Source organism: Crocuta crocuta, unplaced genomic scaffold (assembly GCF_008692635.1).
Source record: "Crocuta crocuta isolate KB4526 unplaced genomic scaffold, BGI_CrCroc_1.0 scaffold382, whole genome shotgun sequence".
NCBI classification, from domain to species: domain Eukaryota; kingdom Metazoa; phylum Chordata; class Mammalia; order Carnivora; family Hyaenidae; genus Crocuta; species Crocuta crocuta.
In genome coordinates this window covers 1,434,537-1,455,098 of record NW_027531873.1, presented here as the reverse complement: position 1 = coordinate 1,455,098, position 20,562 = coordinate 1,434,537, and the positions used below count along the sequence as shown (strand labels likewise).

General features: G+C 36.8%; 1 protein-coding gene across 4 annotated transcripts in view; it reads left to right on the top strand.

Annotated features, from left to right (window-relative positions):
- Window positions 1-20,562, top strand: part of HIPK3 (homeodomain interacting protein kinase 3) — a 61,829-nt gene that overhangs the window by 23,678 nt on the left and 17,589 nt on the right. For all 4 annotated transcript variants that reach the window (XM_077772901.1, XM_077772899.1, XM_077772900.1 and 1 more), the window contains exon 2: window positions 12,852-12,975. In XM_077772901.1, the coding sequence (XP_077629027.1) occupies window positions 12,852-12,975 (124 nt within the window). The remainder of the gene's footprint in view (window positions 1-12,851; window positions 12,976-20,562) is intronic.

The following is a 20,562-nucleotide window of genomic DNA, read 5'->3' as shown; positions in this document are numbered from 1 at the left end:
ACTTATAAAGAACAGACACATTCAACTCAGTTTTTCCCTTATTATTTACAGATACTTTTATATTCCTTTACCAATTCAGCCCATTTGCTTCTCTCTCTTGATATGTTACTAACAATTTTTCTCAGTCTTCTCTTTCATAAGAGAATTTTTGGTGATCTTGCAACTGTTCTTGGTAGATAAAACATGAAAGTAGTAGTGCTGTCTATAAGTGAAATGTGTTTCTGACCCTATCTCTACAAAATATTTGCTGTTGATCATAGATGTTCAGATTATTGATATATCCATCTTTTTGGACTTTGGGCTCTAAGCCATACATTTGGCATGGTGGTGCTGAATATTAAATCTTTGCCAACTCCTCTTTTCTACCTCACAGGTTTAACGTTTTATAGGTTTTGGAATTAATTTATCATTATTGCTGTTCTTTGTACTTGGTGCTTTGATCTGGATCATTGTCCTGAATACTTAAAAGATTAAGTGGTCTCGCAATAAGGATATTTTTAATTGTGATATTTTTAGCCTACGACTTAAGCTACATTTGAATGAGTGTCTATTCTAAGAGTGTGTGCACTTTGATTGCATTTCAACATGTTATTGAATAGCTGCAATTATAGTCATACAGACGGTCTTTGTGAATATCCAGTATTCTGTAGGGATATTATTGCCTCTGGTAACACATTTCTTACCATATTAAAAACATTTGTAACTTAGAAAAATATTTATAAAAGTGGTTGATTGTCTCTTTTGAAACTTATTTGCCTTTCTCAGAATGTTGAGATTGTGTTGGTTATTTTTAAAAAGCTCCATACCGGGGCACCTGGGTGGCTCAGTTGGCTAAGTGTCTGGCTCTCAATATCAGCTCAGGTCATGATCTCACAATTGTGAGATCGAGCCCTGTGTTGAACTCTGCTGAGAACGCTTGGGATTCTCTTTGTTTCCCTCTTTCTCTTTCTGCCACACTCTGCCATACCTGTGTGCATGTGTGCTATCTCTCAAAATAAACTTTTTTTTTTAAGTCTCCATATTGTAGAGTATTGAAATGGGTGAGATCAAACTGGAAATTAACTCACTTGTACATTTTAACAGTCATCTTTCTGTTAAAGTTCCCATTGTAGAAATATTCTTTTTTTTTTTAAATTTATTTCTAGGAGAGAGAGAGAGAGAGACAGCGTGAGCAGGGAGGGTCAGAGAGAGAGAAGAAGATGCAGAATCTGAAGCAGGCTTCAGGCTCTGAGCTGGCAGTCAGCACAGAGCCCGATGCGGGGCTCGAACCCACGAACCGCAAGATCATGACCTAAGTGAAAGTCGGACGCTTAACCGACTAAGCCACCCAGGCGCCCTGTAGAAATAGTCTTTGATCTCCTCGTAAATTTTAGTAGCATTTTTGATTTGGCAGGATTCTTAGAGGTCCTCCAGTGTTAGTTCCCTGTTGTGCTTAGAAGAGTCTCCTTCACGGTCTTTTTGTAGTGAGAGAGGCGCTACGATGCACCTTCAGTGTCCTTTCTCTTCAGAGGCAGTGTATTCCATAACTTCCGAAGCTCACTGGAAGACTATTCCTTATAGCAAAAGGAAATAAAATTCACTTAACACTGATTATGTGGCCTAATTTGATGGTGATAATATTAGAAGAAAACATGAAATTTCTATAAGGTCAGGTGACTGACAATTTTTTTAACATTATTTTTTGGTATATTATAGGATGCTTGTTGTAGAAACAAATATTGTGGAAATGTATACTTTTCCCTTCCTCTTTGCCAGGTTGATTCGGTAGAGTTAATTACTGATAAAACTTGAGTGTGTATCCTTTCCTAGGTTGGCTGTCCTTGTACAAATGCACGTTTCCTGGTGCCTGCATTTTATAAACACTTTAGGTCTTTGTTGTCTTTTGCTAGGTACAGGGGTTTGACATGTAAGAATTTATTGAGAGTGTGATGTTAAATTGGTACTTATAAGTATAGATGGTCAGATCCACTGTTGAGCTCATTTCCTTATTGTTTCTGTAAAAGGATATTACCGTCATCTTTGGGAACAGGGTATCTGCCAAAATAAGAGCCTTATTTTAACTAAGATGTATCTAGCAGATGACTATGTATTTAATGTGAAAGATTATTTATGGATATGATGAGTAAATGCTTAAAGATCAGAGAAAGGAGTAAAATGTCAACTAAGTTCTTTTACATAAGTGTGTTTATGTTTCACATTTTCTTGTTAGTCTTAAAATCAAAGATGATAATGTTTATAAAGAGAAAAGAAGAACACTTTTAATGATAAGTATAGCATCCGAGTGGGAGAACTTCAGTAAGACAAAAGCGTGATAGTTTCAGTAGTCCTAGGAATTATTTATTTTAAAGTATAGGAGTTAAAAGTGTGGATTTTGAAGTCATAAAACCTGGCTTTGAATCCCAGATGACCCTTAGGCAAGATACTTACCCTTGTATCTGTTTCTTTACCTATTAAAAGGATTAGTGTAGCTATCAAATTGGTTGATACTTAAAAAGCACTTAGAGCATTGCCTGGTTGATAGCATTATGTAACTGATGTTATTGCTATTATTATATATTTCCTAAAGGATTTATACATAATGAACAGTTGGTTTAAAAAATGGCAGGAAAATCTTTTTTTAAAAAAATTGTCCTAGGGATACCTGATCGCTCAGTAAGTAAAGAGTCCTGACTTCAGCTTAGGTCATGATCTCATGGTTCATGGGTCCGGGCCCCCTGTCCGGCTCTGCACTGGTGTTGCAGAGCCTGCTTGGGATTCTCTCTCTCTCCCTCTCTCTGCCTCTTCCCCAGCTCATGCTATCTCTCTCAAATAAATAAATTAAAAAATTGTTCTGGGGCGCCTGGCTGAGTCAGCCAGTGGAGCATGTGACTCTTAATCTTGGGGTTGTGAGTTTGAGCCCCACATTGGGTATAGAGCTTACTTTTAAAAAAAATTATCTTAGGAAATTAAGGACCATTGAATCAAAAAAGGCACATTACAGATGTTTTCTCATGTTATGGAATTGTTAGAGAACATATCAGTTAGTATTTCCCTATTCTGTGGAAAATAAAACTGGAGCATTGCTAAAATGCATTGCTAAAATGACCTTGGTGTTAATTTCCAGGTCTTCTTTCTTGTGTTTCTTTCAGTCATAAGATTTAATAATTTGAGGTTGTAAAGAATTAAATGCCTGATTCAAAGACTATCACTTTCTGGTTAACTTGGGGTATTGTATCCGTTATCTGTTGCTGTGTAGCAACTGCAAACTTAGTTGCTTCAAAAACAATGATATATTATTTCTCATGATTCTGTGGGCTGGCTGTACTCAACTGAGGACTTCTTCTGTTTTACGTGGAACATTTTGTTTACCAGCATTTTTTATCTTGGAGCAGAACAGTGGAGAAATCTGTGTTTTTAGAATACTTCTTTAAATGAGGTAATGCATTAAGAGTTATTTCCATGATGCTTGACCCATTGTTAAAGCTCAGTAAATGGTGTTTTGTTGTAGTTTTTGTTTTTTATGTAGTCAAAAACAGTTTAGCTGTCCAGATGCAGAGTGGCTGGCATGTCAAAGTCTCTTGGTTGATACCCGTTTGGTTTATGTATTTGATTTAACAAAAATATTCTTAGTATTTTTGATTTAGCGAATGTATGCTAACAAAGCTCACTTTGATTGTCAGTTCATTGAACAAATAATGACTGAGTGCCTACTATGTGCCACACAGTTTTCTCAATGCTGGGAATAGCATTGAGAAAATTAAAGTTCCTGCCCATGGGTTGCTTGGCTAGCTGAGATGGTAGAGCATGTGACTCTTGATCTCAGGGTCATGAGTTTGAGCCCCACGTTGGGTATAGAGATTACTTTAAAAAAAAAAAAGTTCCTGTACTCATGGAATTTATATATTAGTGGGGAAGGGAAAAATAGATAATACACAAATATATTTATTAGTTGGTTGGAAGTGCTATAGAGAACTATAAAGCAGTATAAAGGAGGAAAGGTAAGTTTATGTGTTGGCAGGGGCTTACCCTTCTATATTTAAAGTGGTCAGGGAAGGGCTTAAAAAATTTTTTTTAATGTTTTATTTATTATTGAGAGAGAGATAGAGACAGCATGAGCAGGGGAGGATCAGAGAGAGAGAGGAAGATACAACAGAATCAAAAGGCTCCAGGCTCTGAGCTAGCTGTCAGCACAGAGCCCAGCGTGGGGCTCAAACCCACGAACCATGAGATCATGACCTGAGCTGAAGTCAGACACTTAGCTGACTGAGCCACCCAGGCGCCCCAGGGAAGGGCTTTATAATAAGTGATCTTTGAGCAGAATCACAAAACAAAGTTAAAGAGATTACGTTCTACTATTCCCCCTGCCTGGAACCTTTGTCCTAGATAAGTGTAAAGATTTTCATTCAGGAACTCTGATTAGAAAAGGTAAGGAGGCCAGTGTGGATCAGAGTAAGCAAGTGGTATAGTGATGGGAAATATTAGATGTAGCCAAGGGCTGAATCATATGTATGACTTCGTATGGCCATTGTAAGGCATTGACTTTACTCCGAGATGGGAAGCTCCTGGGGAGTTTTGAAGAGAAGAATGATGTGGTCTGACTTATGTTTTAAATGGAGCTGCTAAGTTGAGAATAGGTGGTAGAAGACAGGGGCAGAAGTAAGAAGAACAATTAAGAAGCTATTGCAATAATCCAGATGAGAGATGATTATGGCTTAGATTAGGGTGGTGGTAGTAAAGGTGGAGCAAAACGGTCAAATTCTGTATCTGTTTTGAAGATGGAGTCTGGGATCTGACGATAGATGTGGAAAGTAAGAGAAGGAGAAAGGTCAAATTTGATTCTTCCAGATTATGAACCTGAGAAAGTAGGATAGAGTTGTCATTTCCTGAGATGGGGAAAGTTGGGGAAGGAGAGGTTTGGGAGGAATTAGGAGTTCTTTTTGAACATGTTTAGTTTGAGATCTCTAATAGACACTTGAGAAGAGATGTGAAGTGGGTTGGATACATACGTCGAGGTAGAGAGAAGAGAGGTCTGGGTTGGAGAGATTTGAGAGTGTTAAAAGTAGAGGTGGTATTTAAAACTCTGTGATTAGATGACATCACCTAAGGGGAGTGGATGTTGATAGAGAAGATGGACATCCGAGGACTCAGCCTTTGATACTCCAGAATTTAAAGATTGTGGACATGAGATGGAACTAGAGAGGAATCTGAGAAGGAAGTCCTAGTGAGGTAAGGGGGAGAACAAAGAGTGGTATTCTAGAAAACCAAATGCAGACAGTGTTTAAAGCAGGAGAGCATAATCAGCAAGTCCAGTAAGTTGAGGATATGGCCATGCAGTGGCTGATGGTGACCTTGACAAGAGCTATTTTGGTGGAATGGTGGGGTGATGAAAGCCTGATGAGAGTAAGTTCAATACAGGGGCAGAATTGGAGGCAGCTTCTCTAAACAGTGCTTTTAAAAAGGACTTGTATAAAGGGGAAAGTTAAAAAGGGTGATGACTGATGGAGAGTATATAAAGAGGATGGTTCTGGGGAGAGAGAGAGAAAGAGAAAAAGAGATGAGGAGACGGATGGGTGAAGAGAGTGGGAAATTGGTGGAGTGATACACTTCAGTAAGTGAGTCTGGATGCCTTAGATAGAAGCACTGACAGATGCAAGTGGGCTAGTTGATGTGGTGATGAGAAGGTGGAACTTTCTTTCAAGTTCTGTCTATTTTTTTTTTCTTTCAGTAAAGTAGAATGCAAGGACAACAGTCCAGAATGAGGATGGGGAGGAGGTGGTGGCTTGAGAAGAGAGGAGGTGTGAATTTGGACAGTGGGAGTATGTATAACTTATGGGAATGTATATACTGTTTTACATTTTACACACATGCTTATGCTTTTATAGATAAAAGCATAAGATTAGTCCTTTAGATAATCTTCAGAGAATATAGGGTCGGTAGAACCGCATCTTTAAAAATGAAAATATGGGGGCACCTGGGTGGCTCAGTTGGTTAAGCGTCAGACTTCGGCTCAGGTCATGATCTCATAGTTTGTGGGTTTGAGCCCTGCGTCAGGCTCTGTGCTGACAGTTAGCTCAGAGCCGGGAGCCTGTCTTCGGATTCTGCATCTCTCTCTGACCCTCCCCTGCTCGCACGGTCTATCTCTGACTCTCAAAAATAAACTAAAAACATTAAGAAAGTTTTTTAAAAAAATGAAAATATGTAGGCTCGGGTAAATTACTTGCTATTGGAGGGAAAGCTAAGTGCCTACTCTTGAGTGTTTAAAATATAGTTCTCTTTAGATGGTTTTCATTGTTTGAAGTCCGTGGTTCTTTACCAGGCTCCAAAATTTGTCTTCTTAGAGCTTTTGTGCATAGATTCTCAATTTTTTAGTACCACCATTGCATAAAGTTCTTATGAAACTTACTGAAGGGAATTGCACCATGATACATGTTCTTTTAAAATGGATTGCCAGTATATGGGCAAGAGGTTCTTTTAGTGCCCTGGAGGTTTGGCAAAAGGGTAGCACAAGATTAAGTTAATCATGAAGACTGCTGCGTCTAATAAAGTAGAAAAATCAGTAGTTCCTTCAACACTTTTTTCCCTTTTGGATTTCTATTCCATCAAAGGCATTTTCTTCCTGTACTGGCTAGTTCTTCTGAGGCAGCACTTGTCTTTGGTGCATAGTCTTTATGCTCTGACCGTCTTCAGCACTGTAGTATTCTTGCTCTCCAGCATTGGGAGCTGATACGGCCTCTCTTGGCTAACAACTTATTTTTCATAATATCCAAAAAAGGTGGAAAAAATTAAAATGTCCAGCACTTGATGAGTAGATAAGTAAATCTGGTATATCCATGCAATGGAATACTCTTCAGCAGTAAAGGTAAGTGAAGTACTGACACATGCTACGACCTTGAAATCATGCAAGTAAAAGAAGCGAGTCACAAAAGATTATGTAAGATGATTCCATTTGTATGAAATGTCCAAAATAGGCAGACCTGAAGATATGTGGTGGCCTTGGGATGGAGAAGTTTGGGGGGGAATAAGGAGTAAATGATAATGGATATAGGATTTCTTTTTGGGATGATGAAAATGTTCTAAAGTTGATTGTGGTGATGTTTACACAATTCAGTGGATATATAAAAAACCATTGAATCATACCATATCTTAATAAAACTGTTACCTTAAAAAATGCCTACTGCATCTTCTACCTCAGGAAAAGGCTGTTCTCATTTTAGTATTTTCATGCTTATTGAGTTTACCATTTATTTACCTTTTCTAAGTTTGTGCTTCATTTCTCTAGTATCTTTTTATCTAGCATGTAGGTAAATACTTGTGTAGAAGTATCATTAAGAGGAGCCTGGATGACTGTACCTTTCAGTCTCATTGAGTGATGTTACCATCAGCTTCTGGCCCTTAGCTTGTTATTTCAGAAATTATTTGATTAGTGTTCTGGACTTGACNCTCTGAGCTGGCAGTCAGCACAGAGCCCGACGCGGGGCTCGAACCCACGAACCGTGAGATCATGACCTAAGAGAAAGTCGGACGCCCAACCGACTAAGCCACCCAGGCGCCCCGCTAATTTATTAATTTTAATGAGAAGTGAAGCTCTTAGGCAGACTAGATATTTAACTTGCCTAACCATTCTTTATAATGTAGAAAAGAAAACGTACTCTCTATATGTTAGGAGTATGATAAACATTTTCTGGATGGCCATGAAATCATCATATGAGTTCATAGTTTAATGGTGTTTGCAGTGAGGACCCAAGGTATCTGTCTCTGTTATAAGAATGTAATTGTTCCTAGAGCTGGGTATACTCAGATACCCCTTTTTCTAAGAGGGCTGGTTTCTTCTGCCAGTAATTGAATTTTCAACTTACAAAAGTAAATAAAGATGAAGTAAAGCAAATAAAATGTTCCATTAATAGTCATCTTCTTTTCTGAATGACAGTATTTCACTATGTTCTTATTCGAAGCATCTGCTGCCAACATTCTCTTCTACTCTGGCAGTAGTCCCCAGAGTTCAGTTTACATAGTTAAAATTTTTTTCTGGTTTCAACTTCTCCACTTCACCCTACATTTTATATTAGTGTTTCAAGCTTTTAGAAAAGTAGAAAGAATTTATTATTTTCTTAAAAATTTTTATAATGTTATTTTTAGGAGAGAGAGAGAGAGAGAGAGAGCGAGCAAGTGAGCATGAGCAGGGGAGGGACAGAGAAAGAGGGAGATNCACGAACCGTGAGATCATGACCTAATCGAAAGTCGGACGCTTAACTGACTAAGCCACCCAGGCGCCCCAGAAGAAATTTATTCTTAATGAATGTTGATAAATTGGATTAAAACACATGACAAAAAAAAATAATAAGAAGGTAACATGGCATTTTAGGTATATTTTGCCTTTGTTACCATATGACCTAATTTTTTTAGTTTGTGGGTTCAGCATTTCTAATTGTGAATTATTATTTATAGAGTAGTAAACAAGAGGTTTAGTTATACTCTCCATTCAGTAGACATGTTTAATATATATGCCTTGCCTGGTCTCCAAAAGTACAAATGATGTCTATTCCCTGTTGTATTCTTAGCACTGCCACACTATAGCTGCTTAGAAGGGAGTTAGGGTAATGAAAAAAGGAGTGGAAGAATTTCCTGCAGGAGGAGAATAGAAAGTTTAAGAGTGGTCCACAAATTAGAATCCCTGTTATAATTATTTTTATACAAAAGTATAGTTAGCCTAGAGGAAGAATTTGAGAGCCAATTAAGAAATAACCAGAAAACTAAGCTTTATTCATTACTGACAGATGGATATATGGTTCTTTCATGCATAATTTAATTTAAAAATTTTTTAAATATTTATTTATTTTAGAGGAGAGGGAGGGGCAGAGAGAGAGAGAGGGAGACACAGAATCCAAAATATGCTCCAGGCTTCAAGCTGTCAACGCAGAGCCTGACATGGGGCTTGAACTTACTAACTGCGAGATCGTGACCTAAGCTGAAGTCGGATACTTAACTGACTGAGCCACCCTGGCACCCTGCATAATTTATTTTTTAAAGTTTAATGTATTATAAGACTGGGTGATGGAACTCTGCAATTTCATCTAGATTGTAAAGGCTTTTAAGGGATTACTTCCGAGCCTTTTACATTGATCCACATAGAAAGTGATAATATTTTATGGCATGCTAGGGTAGACTGGAGGGAATTTGGGCATATTTGAATGGGACTTGGTGAGGAAATTGGTTGTGTTTTCTTTATGATATATATGTATTAGAAAATAAAATAACAAAAGTTTTTGGGAAGATAATTCTGGCAGCCATGGAATTGTGTCACTCAGATTCCATGTTAAGAGAACCTCCTATGGGGAGCACAGTTGACTGAAAGTCTCCAGCTGTTGTGTTTTCAGATATTTGTCTGGGTTGTTCCTAGCCAGTGACCAAACATAGTAGGGGTACTAGAGCTGGACTCTTCTTGCTTGGTAGGGAGCTTTTCTCGCAGGTAATTTTTTGCTTAGGGACTCCGCATTGTCCCAGCCAAGACTTTCTCTTAACAGCGCTGCAATGGTAGGTTCTCTCCATCAACACTTCTCTTTCCTCTCTCCTTTCACAGGTGTCAGGACTGCTCAAGGTCCGGGGCTCTTCACCTACTCCTGCCTCCTCTCTCTCCCTTCCCCCAAGAAATTTCTTGTACATCCAATCTGCTTTCACAAGACTGTAAATACACAATTTGTATAAAACTTGCAGTTAAAAGTCTTTATTTTTTTAGAGAGGCAGAGGGAGAAGGAGGGGGAGAGAGGGTGAGGGAGAGACCCAAGCAGACTGCATGGCCAGTGCAGAGCCCAACATGGGCTCTATCCCATGACCCTGGGATCATGACCTGAGCTGAAACCAAGAGTCAGATGCTCAACCTACTGAGCCACCCAGGTGCCCCTCTTTCATATTTTAAAATGAGAAATTTGAGTTTGCTTCCATGAGTATAACTTTTGTATCTCAAGTTTTATCCTTAAAGTGGCTTTATGCAGTTCCTGGTCAAGATTTTGAAAAGATACCTCCACATTTCTTGTCACCATCAATCACAAATTTGGTTCATTCGTTAAATGGTAGCACACAGCAGAAGGAATTCATTGCTCTTTGTCTAATTGACAGAAATTCCTTTCTTATTGTTAACCAGGTATCAAATAATTTCAGTCTCTTTTAAGTTATATATCCTAAGCACTATCATTCTGTTAACTTTTCTTTCATTGCCAAAAGCGATGTTGAAGTTTCCAATAGCCAATTTCACTTAACCAACTGAGCCACCCAGGCGCCCCTATCCAATAGCCAATTTCAAATCCCATTACTTTTTCGTAGTAAGTATTTCAAAATAATTATAAAAGTCTTACATGGCTATAGCTCTATTAGTCTTAATAATTCTTCAGAATTCAAATTAGTACATGATTAAGCATCACTAGTGAATCCCTTTTTATTCTATACTTTTGAAACTATATTTTTGCTTTTAATCTTTTTTAGTATGGGTTAGTACATACTCTTTATTAACTCTTCCGGCCATTTCTCTTTCTTTCTGCCTAGGCTTCTATTCCTCAAGGCTCTCAGTTCAAACTCACATTTCAGTCTGATCCTTTCCTTTGTGTGACCCAACCTGTATAGGAATGATTTATTTGAGAAATGTTTACTGAGTGCATATTCTCTGCTAGGTTTTGTGTATATCATAATGAACAAAAAAGGGTAAGATCTTCTCTGTCTTATTTTGTACAGTACTGTGAATATGTAAGATTGATAACTTAGTGTAACTTGTTTTTTCCCTTCTTTCTAAACAATTTAGCATTTGGTTATATCTGAATATAAGTCACATGTATACATCTGTACAAACCCTGATTGACTAAGCATTTTGTCAAAAGAATGAAAGTATTTTATAACTATGTTCTAAAGACCTTTTTGCCTCGGATTTTAATAAATGCTTGTGGATTAAGAATCTGTTGAACCTTAAGTATTAATTACAGCAGAGGTGTCCGGGAGCAGGAGAGTCATTGGACAGATTCTAAATCAATGGAGAAGGCAGGTTGCATATTATTCCTTGAATTTATTCTGATCAGCAGAGCTGTAGGGAGAAGATGGAACAGTCTTCCCATTGGTTTATCTACTTGATAATTTGGTTCTCAATTTTGGCACTGTATTGGAAGCACCTGGGAGCTTTAAAAAAATACTGATTCCTAAGTCTCCCCCACTCTTCTCCCCTCCCCTCCTTGAGTTTCTGATTTAATTGATATGGAGTGTGGCCAGGACCAAGTGACTGTAATGTGCAGCCAAGATAGAGAACCATTGCCTTAGGAGATAATGACAATCAGTCTCAGTTAAAGAAATTAGCAGAAACCTTATTTTGCCTAACTGCATATAATGTATGCTGAGAGGACCTAAGAACAGTGCCATCCTGGTACTAATGAGGACCCATATTTCATTAACAGAGTTCTGACTGGTGAAGTCTGGGAAAATGAGAGTATCAAAATAGACAGTTACTGTAATGGATTATAATCCACTGAATAAAATAGGGTTCCATTAAAATTTAGACTCCCATAGGCAAATAAGTGAATAAATTGCAATTTTGATAAGGAAAGGATTATAAACACAGTCTCAAACTGAAATCCTGCAAAATACTTAATTACAAAGAAAAAAGGTGGAACAAAGCGAACATTATTAGTACTGGAATAAATCAAAATTGTATTGCTACCAGACAGCACATAATGAGAAAAAAACATCACTTCTGTAATACTCCTCTTAAAGATTTATAACCTGGATCTAATTATGAGGAGACATCAGGCAAACCTGAGAGACATTCTATAAATACCTGGCCTATAATGTCTTATGCCAAGTTCATAGAAACCAAAAAAAGACCTGAACTATTCTAAAATAGAGATACTACAACTAAATGCAATGCATGGGTCTGTATTGGATCCTTTTGCCATGAAGGACATTCATTATTAGTATGATTGGCCAAACTTGGGAGTATGGGGCTTAGATAGTAGAGATGTATCAGTGTGCATTTCCTGATTTTGATGATTGTATTGTGGTTCTGTGGGAAAATATCCTTGTTTGTAGGAAATACAAAGTATAGAGTTATTTGGCAAATTACTCTCAAGGGGTTCAGGAAAAATCCGACTCATTATATTGTTCTTACAACTTCTCTCTAAGTTTGAGACTGTTTAGGATAACTATGACTTACTTGGGAATTACATAACTGTATGTGAAGCCTCTCAGAACGTTAATTTTATCATGGCAAGTCATGTGAAGTAGCACATAATTTATTCTGGGCATGATATCTTTCATGGAATACATTTTCCAAGTAATCATAGTTTGGTCAACTGCTAAAATGCTTTCTACCTGTTTTGATGTCCTTTATTTTCTGCCTCTTAAAATTGCACTTGGTCTTGTCTCACTTGGATGACTAATGGTCATGGTTTTGTGAATATTTATTATTGTGTTCCCAAGTAATATCTAGGTCTAGATCCACTTTTAGCCTTTGGGGTTATTTTGCTCTTATCTTTCAGTGTCTGGTTTTCAATTCTGTTGATGTCACAGTGCATGTATTTCATAGTTTTCCAGTTCTCTTTCTAGTATATTATTTCTAATCTGTTACAGTTGCAAAGACAAGATCTATGCTTTTTTCCTCCTTTTAATATGTTAATAAAATTCTCTATGAGGTTAAGTATAGAGATTTTATCCTAGCAATGGTTGTACTCATTGTATCCTTTTAAGCTTAATGGCTAGGCTTCAAAGAGTTCTGAAAAGTGAAGAGTTACTATAAATAGAAGGTGATTTCTCTGTCATTTTATTATCTTTTCTTAGAATGTCAGATGAATGAAGATAATTTTAGAGGGAAATCACTCTTTTTCTTTTCTTTTCCATTTCAGAGCTCCAGAGATTATATTGGGGTTGCCATTTTGTGAAGCCATAGACATGTGGTCATTGGGATGTGTGATTGCAGAATTATTCCTTGGATGGCCACTCTACCCAGGAGCCTTGGAGTATGATCAGGTAACAAAGTTGTCATGACCATCTAGGTAGAATTGGTAGAATGTAAAGAAAAATGATAGACTTATACGAATGCATTTCCCAGGTATATAATACCTGTCAAAATCTTTAAAAAATAACAAAATTTAACAAAATCTGAGACCTTATTAGGGAATTTAAATTCAAGATCTCAAAACTGTATTTTGTTTTTAAAAACTCTTTTATAACAATTCAAGTAAGCTTTCATAAAGTTAGAATCCACAGGTCCCAAAACCAGTTCTACAAAAACACGTGAGAGAATTTTTTGTATCATTTTTATGCTACAGACCTATAAAGGGCTGGACTGTATACATTTAAATAATAGAATTATGCTTGGGTGACAAACTTCAATGGTGGATGAAATGTCAGCCACTTCCAAGGAATAAAAGGCATAACAATTGGTCTTAAATCAGCAACCATTATTGGGTTTAAGAACTTCAGTTACTTAAGCCCGTTTTAGTATTTTAAGCTGTTTTTGAATGGTGCTGAAAATCTGGTTTAACATTATTTAAATGATTCTCAGTAGAATTCAGCAAATTACTTGATGAAATACTTTTCATAATAGTTTCAGTTATGTGCATTAACCTCTCTAAGCTATTATTAGATCATATTGTTTGCTATTTTATTTTTTGTATTTGTTTTTAATACCAAGGTTATTTTTGGAATAATTATAATCCTAATCAGTATTTTTTGAAAGTTTTGTAGCTCCCCCTTATTAGATAGATATATACTCAACTCATATATTAGTGGAAAACATTAGTCAAAACTAACAAAATGATTACATCAAATTTGTCTTTAATTGGTTTATAGGGGATAAATATAATTTTTATTTTTTTTTATTTTTATAAATTTATTTTTTTNTGAGCTGAAGTCGGACGCTTAACTGCCTGAGCCACCCAGGCGCCCCAATGTATTTTTTATTTAAAGGATATAGTGTTTAACTTTTAATGAAATAATAGAACATTTTAATGCACACGTAATCTAATTGTAACAAGGAAAGGTATCTTATTTCTGACTTTTAGGGCTTAGCTTTCTATATCAAAAAGGATCTGAGTTCCTACACTGTTGGTGGGAATGTAAACTGGTACAGCCCCTCTGGAAAACAGTGTGGAGGTTCCTAAGGAAACTAACAATAGAACTCCCCTATGACCCAGCAATAGCACTGCTAGGAATTTACCCAAGGGATACAGAAATGCTGAGGCATAGGAGCACATGTACCCCAATGTTCATAGCAGCACTCTCCACAATAGCTAAAACATGGAAAGAGCCTAAGTGTCCATCAACAGATGAATGGATCAAGAAGATGTGGTTTATCTATACCATGGAATACTACATGGCAATGAGAAACAATGAAATCTGGCCATGCGTAGCAACATGGATGGACCTTGAGGGTGTTATGCTGAGCGAACTAAGTCACGCAGAGAAGGACAAATACCATATGTTTGCATGTATAGGAGGGTTAGGAGGAACTTGACGGAGGAACAAGGGGGAGAAGAAGGGGGCAAATGATGGGGGAAAGGGAGAGAGGCAAACCATGAGAGACTCTTGAATGCTGACAAAAACTGAGGACTGATGGATGTGGGGGGGGAGAGGGATGGGCATGGAAGAGGGCTCTTGTGGGGATGAGCACTGGGTGTTATGTGGAAACTAATTTGACAATAAACTATTTGTAAAAAAAAAAAAAAAGGATCTGAGAGGTTGTGAATATGGTGACTTAACTCTTGCTGAGGTGCTTCTACAAGTCATTTAATAGTAATAATGAGATCCGATGTTATCATTAACTTTAATCTCTTCTTCCATTGACTTACTACCTCCTCTTTTAGGGTAGGCTTCTTATATTCTCTGCTTTTCCCCCTCTGTGTTCAGCATTCCTCTTAGAAGGTAGTTTCTATAACCATTTCCATACATACATCCTGGCTTCCTTTATCTTTTTACCCAGCCACTAACTTTGATGTAGATGCTAGCTTGTGGCTAGTTTTGAAAGAGTTGGTGATCTGGTTGCAAAATCCAGTAATCTGTTAGCTGCTGAAGGACCGAAGGTACCAATCAAATGCTAGAAATATACTTCCGGTTTTGTGGGTTACAACATTTATGTTATTCTGGAGCAGAATACCATCTAGTGGCAACTTCAAATCCATTTTCTGCTGTACTTTGTATTGGTACTTGTACAGTTCTAGTCTTGGGACACCTGATGTTAGTACTGAGAAGGACCCTACAGATTTTCTACTTTTACTCTTTCCTCTTTTTTTTTTTTTTAATGTTTTTTTTTTATTTATTTCTAGGAGAGAGAGCGAGACAGCGTGAGCAGGGGAGGGTCAGAGAGAGAGGGAGTCACAGACTGAAACAGGCTCCAGGCTCTGAGCTGGCAGTCAGCACAGAGCCCGACGCGGGGCTCGAACCCACGAACCGCGAGATCATGACCTAAGTGAAAGTCGGACGCTTAACCGACTAAGCCACCCAGGCGCCCCAACTCTTTCCTCTTTTATAAAGAAGATAACTGAGGTCCAGAAAAATGAAATGACTTGTCAAAAGTCACAGTGGTAATTTAAAACAAAGCTCTGATCAAACCTCGGTTTTTCTAAATTTCATAATAGATATCTCTTAAAACTGAAGAATAGATGTTAATCTGATTCAGATTAATAATATTTTCAGAATGTATATTACTTTAATTCCAAAACAGTATAATAATTTAAAAACCAATTAGCATATAGTATCAATAGTTGCATATTAATCAATTTGGTGTTTTTAAAGTTATTTTCCAAAACATATGAATGCAAGTGAATAGGAGTGATGATATAAGCATTCTTGTTTGGTTTCAGTCTTAGACTTTACATGCATTTCCAAATATGATTTATGCTGTATAGATTTTGATAAAGGTCAGATGTCAAATAGAGCTGCCTCTAGTCCCAATTTAAAAAAATTTTTTTTTCTTTTATCCTAAATTGGTTTGGACTTTCATATACCTGTCTTACTTTATTTTTCATTTATTTATTCATTCATTTATTCAGAATGCAAGCAGAGGACAGGGGTAGAGGAAGAAAGAGAATCTTAAGCAAGCTCAACACTCAGCGTGGAGCCCAACACGGGGCTTGATCCTATGACCCTGGGATCATGGCTTGAGCCGAAATTCAGAGTCAGACATTCAACTGACTGAGCCACCCAGGTGCCCCTCAGGTGCTTTTATGCATCTGTTAAAATGTTCACAAAAATATTTTTGGGGTTGTATTTTACTTTAGTCTGTTTATTAATGTGGTTGAATTTTGTAGGTTTTCTCCAGCTTCCTAGATTATAATCATCAATTAGAATGTGATGCCTTTGTCTGTTATCTGTTCCCTGTTCTAGTCATCTGCTGCCCTGATAAACTTGGGAACATAATTGGGGTGTTGTTGATGTTTCATTTTTTAACTTATTTTTTTGCTTACAGTGGCAGTGTAATGGATAATAGTAATGTTACTAATTAATATTTATTGAGTTCTTGTATGTGCCAGAAACTGTTCTAACAGTTTTCATTAATTCATTTAATGCTCACCCTGTGAGGTACATTCTGCTATTGCCTCTGTTTTATAGATGAAGAAACCAAGGTGTGGGGAAGTTAAATAACTTGCCTGACAGACGATCAGAATCCACAGTCTTTACTGCTAGCAGTGGACCACCAGTATACTACCTTATGGATAATGATACCTTCAGGACCGTATGGGGGAGAGTTAAAGGACCCAGCCAAACCCTGCTCCAGTCTGTGCTCAGTCTCTGGCACCATCATCCCTCTTCTAGACTCCACTTTCACCTTCTCAGTTGTCTCTCTGCTATCACTTGAAGAGGGTTTTCATGGTCTTTATGTTAGTTTCTCAAACCCATCAACCCCCACTGACATTCTGTCTCCAGACTGAGTTTTAGTGATGGAGCCAGGAGCTTAGTTTATCATTTTGTTCTTTGATAACATTTTGTATAAATGTTTATCTCTCAGAATGTATGTTGTACAAGATACTCTTTTTTTAGTGTTTTTCTTTTAATAATAGGATTGCTTTTAATATCAGAAGTGTTCTTGCATTACAAAACCATCAGTATTATTTATAAGAAAAGGCAGTTTGGCCAGTGAGTTTGGAAAATTCAATTCAACATGAGCATAGATTTTCATGTTTTATATTTTATACATCTAGTAATAACTTTAACCTAAAATTGACAGAACTAAAAAAGGAAATAGATAAACCCACAGTCATAATTAGACATTTTTAGCACATTTCTTTTAGTAATTGATAGAGCAAAAATAGAAAAAAAAAATAGTATATAGAGGATTTGAGCCCATGATTAACTAAGTTGATTTAATGACACAGGCACAGAGTACTACATCCAAAACTACACACAAAACTGCAGAATACATACTTTTCAAGTGCACATGGAGCATTTACAAAAATAAAGACTTTTATGAGATAAAAGTTATCTCTTAACTCTTCTGTCTTATCTTCTGTCTAACCTTATTAATCTTCTAATGCAATAACAATTTTTCCCCCAAAAGAGGCGAAAAAGAATTAACAGTAGACCTATAATTATTATATACTTAAAAGCCATATTTGGGTCACTCCAAGAAAAAATTCATAGGTGTTTTAATTCTGCATCATGGGGTTTGTGTTCTACCTCTTTAATCATCTTTATCATCTATTTCTTAAAGCTTTTCCAAGGCAATTTCCTCTTTGAATTTTAAATTCTACAGCTGGGCATTGACCATGTTGAGAATGCCTCACATGTCATATTTTCTCATCTCTGCATTTCATTTCTATTTGTACACTGTTTTTGGTGTGTGTGCTTAGAGAAGGCTGCCCTGTGAATTAGTGCTTGAATCCCCTCCTGTATTAATTGTAGGTATACTGTCTTATTACTATTCTGTATATTGGTTTTAACCTATACTTACCAGGGAAATATCAAAAACATTCCAGGGAATGAAATAAATTTTAGGGATGGGTGGACATTACTAGCTTGGTAAATGTTGGCTTTCTTAGAAAATGTTTGTTGTTTAGATAGAATCTCATCCAGAACAGCTAAAAGTCTGAATTTATATTCAAATTATCTTACTAGGTAATTTCAAGTCATATCCTATGTAAGAAAAATAAAGTTCTCTATTTCAACTCCTGAGTGTTGAGGGGGAGTAGGAATCTTTGAGGAATTCTATTTTATGGGGCACCTGGGTGGCTCAGTCGGTTGGGCGTCCGACTTCGGCTGAGGTCATGATCTCACAGTTCGTGGGTTCGAGCCCCGCGTTAGGCTCTGTGCTGACTGCCAGCTCAGAGCCTGGAGCCTCTTTCAGATTCTGTATTTCCCTCTCTCTCTGACCCTCCCCTGCTCATGCTGTCTATCTCAAAGAAATAAATAAAACATTAAAAAAAATTAAAAAAAATAATTCTGTTTTATCCAACTATGTGGTTTGCATAGAGACCTCAAGTAGCTGACTCTTTATTTGTGTGTAGACTATCACAAAAATCCAAGAGTGGGGCTATAATATGTCTGGACTTTGTGAAGTCTGGAGTTGGAGGTGTTTTTGGATTCAACGTGACATTTAATGGGATTAATAGCCATCATTAGACCTTCACTCTGGGGCTTGATAAGTGTGAACTAGGTGCTCTTCAAGTACTTTTATCTATTCTGATTTTAATTTGCTACTCTGAATTTCTGCTCATACTTAATTTTGGTTAGATTAACATGGCCATCAAACTCCAGCTCCATTCAGCTCATCCCTCAACAGTGATTGATATTTCTTAGTTCACATTCCTAACATTATAAGTCTAGTTTGCTTATTAGCTTATTTCTAGTTGAGTTCACAGCATGAATTTCTGAATGAATTGCTTCTGAGTCAGGTTTTCACCCTTCATTTACTGGGGACAGAGGAGGCAAAGTCTGAGTCTTTTCATATATTAGTAGTTACGGATGGAACAGTTTTTTGTTTTTTGCTTTTTTTTTCTTCAGAAGACAGAGCAGGCATTATGACCAAAAATAAACTCACAAGATCACTTGCCATTTTTTTGTTTTTGTTTTTTTTTTCAGTGCCATCTTAATTGCCCTATTCTCTGTGTTCTTTTAACACTTTATTTTCTTCTTCATAATGGCACTTCCTAGCTTAATTGCAGATTACGTGCTTAAAAATTTCTCTGTTCTACTGAATTATATGCTTTTGAAGATTAGCACCATGTTTTNTAGATTTTCATGTTTTATATTTTATACATCTAGTAATAACTTTAACCTAAAATTGACAGAACTAAAAAAGGAAATAGATAAACCCACAGTCATAATTAGACATTTTTAGCACATTTCTTTTAGTAATTGATAGAGCAAAAATAGAAAAAAAAAATAGTATATAGAGGATTTGAGCCCATGATTAACTAAGTTGATTTAATGACACAGGCACAGAGTACTACATCCAAAACTACACACAAAACTGCAGAATACATACTTTTCAAGTGCACATGGAGCATTTACAAAAATAAAGACTTTTATGAGATAAAAGTTATCTCTTAACTCTTCTGTCTTATCTTCTGTCTAACCTTATTAATCTTCTAATGCAATAACAATTTTTCCCCCAAAAGAGGCGAAAAAGAATTAACAGTAGACCTATAATTATTATATACTTAAAAGCCATATTTGGGTCACTCCAAGAAAAAATTCATAGGTGTTTTAATTCTGCATCATGGGGTTTGTGTTCTACCTCTTTAATCATCTTTATCATCTATTTCTTAAAGCTTTTCCAAGGCAATTTCCTCTTTGAATTTTAAATTCTACAGCTGGGCATTGACCATGTTGAGAATGCCTCACATGTCATATTTTCTCATCTCTGCATTTCATTTCTATTTGTACACTGTTTTTGGTGTGTGTGCTTAGAGAAGGCTGCCCTGTGAATTAGTGCTTGAATCCCCTCCTGTATTAATTGTAGGTATACTGTCTTATTACTATTCTGTATATTGGTTTTAACCTATACTTACCAGGGAAATATCAAAAACATTCCAGGGAATGAAATAAATTTTAGGGATGGGTGGACATTACTAGCTTGGTAAATGTTGGCTTTCTTAGAAAATGTTTGTTGTTTAGATAGAATCTCATCCAGAACAGCTAAAAGTCTGAATTTATATTCAAATTATCTTACTAGGTAATTTCAAGTCATATCCTATGTAAGAAAAATAAAGTTCTCTATTTCAACTCCTGAGTGTTGAGGGGGAGTAGGAATCTTTGAGGAATTCTATTTTATGGGGCACCTGGGTGGCTCAGTCGGTTGGGCGTCCGACTTCGGCTGAGGTCATGATCTCACAGTTCGTGGGTTCGAGCCCCGCGTTAGGCTCTGTGCTGACTGCCAGCTCAGAGCCTGGAGCCTCTTTCAGATTCTGTATTTCCCTCTCTCTCTGACCCTCCCCTGCTCATGCTGTCTATCTCAAAGAAATAAATAAAACATTAAAAAAAATTAAAAAAAATAATTCTGTTTTATCCAACTATGTGGTTTGCATAGAGACCTCAAGTAGCTGACTCTTTATTTGTGTGTAGACTATCACAAAAATCCAAGAGTGGGGCTATAATATGTCTGGACTTTGTGAAGTC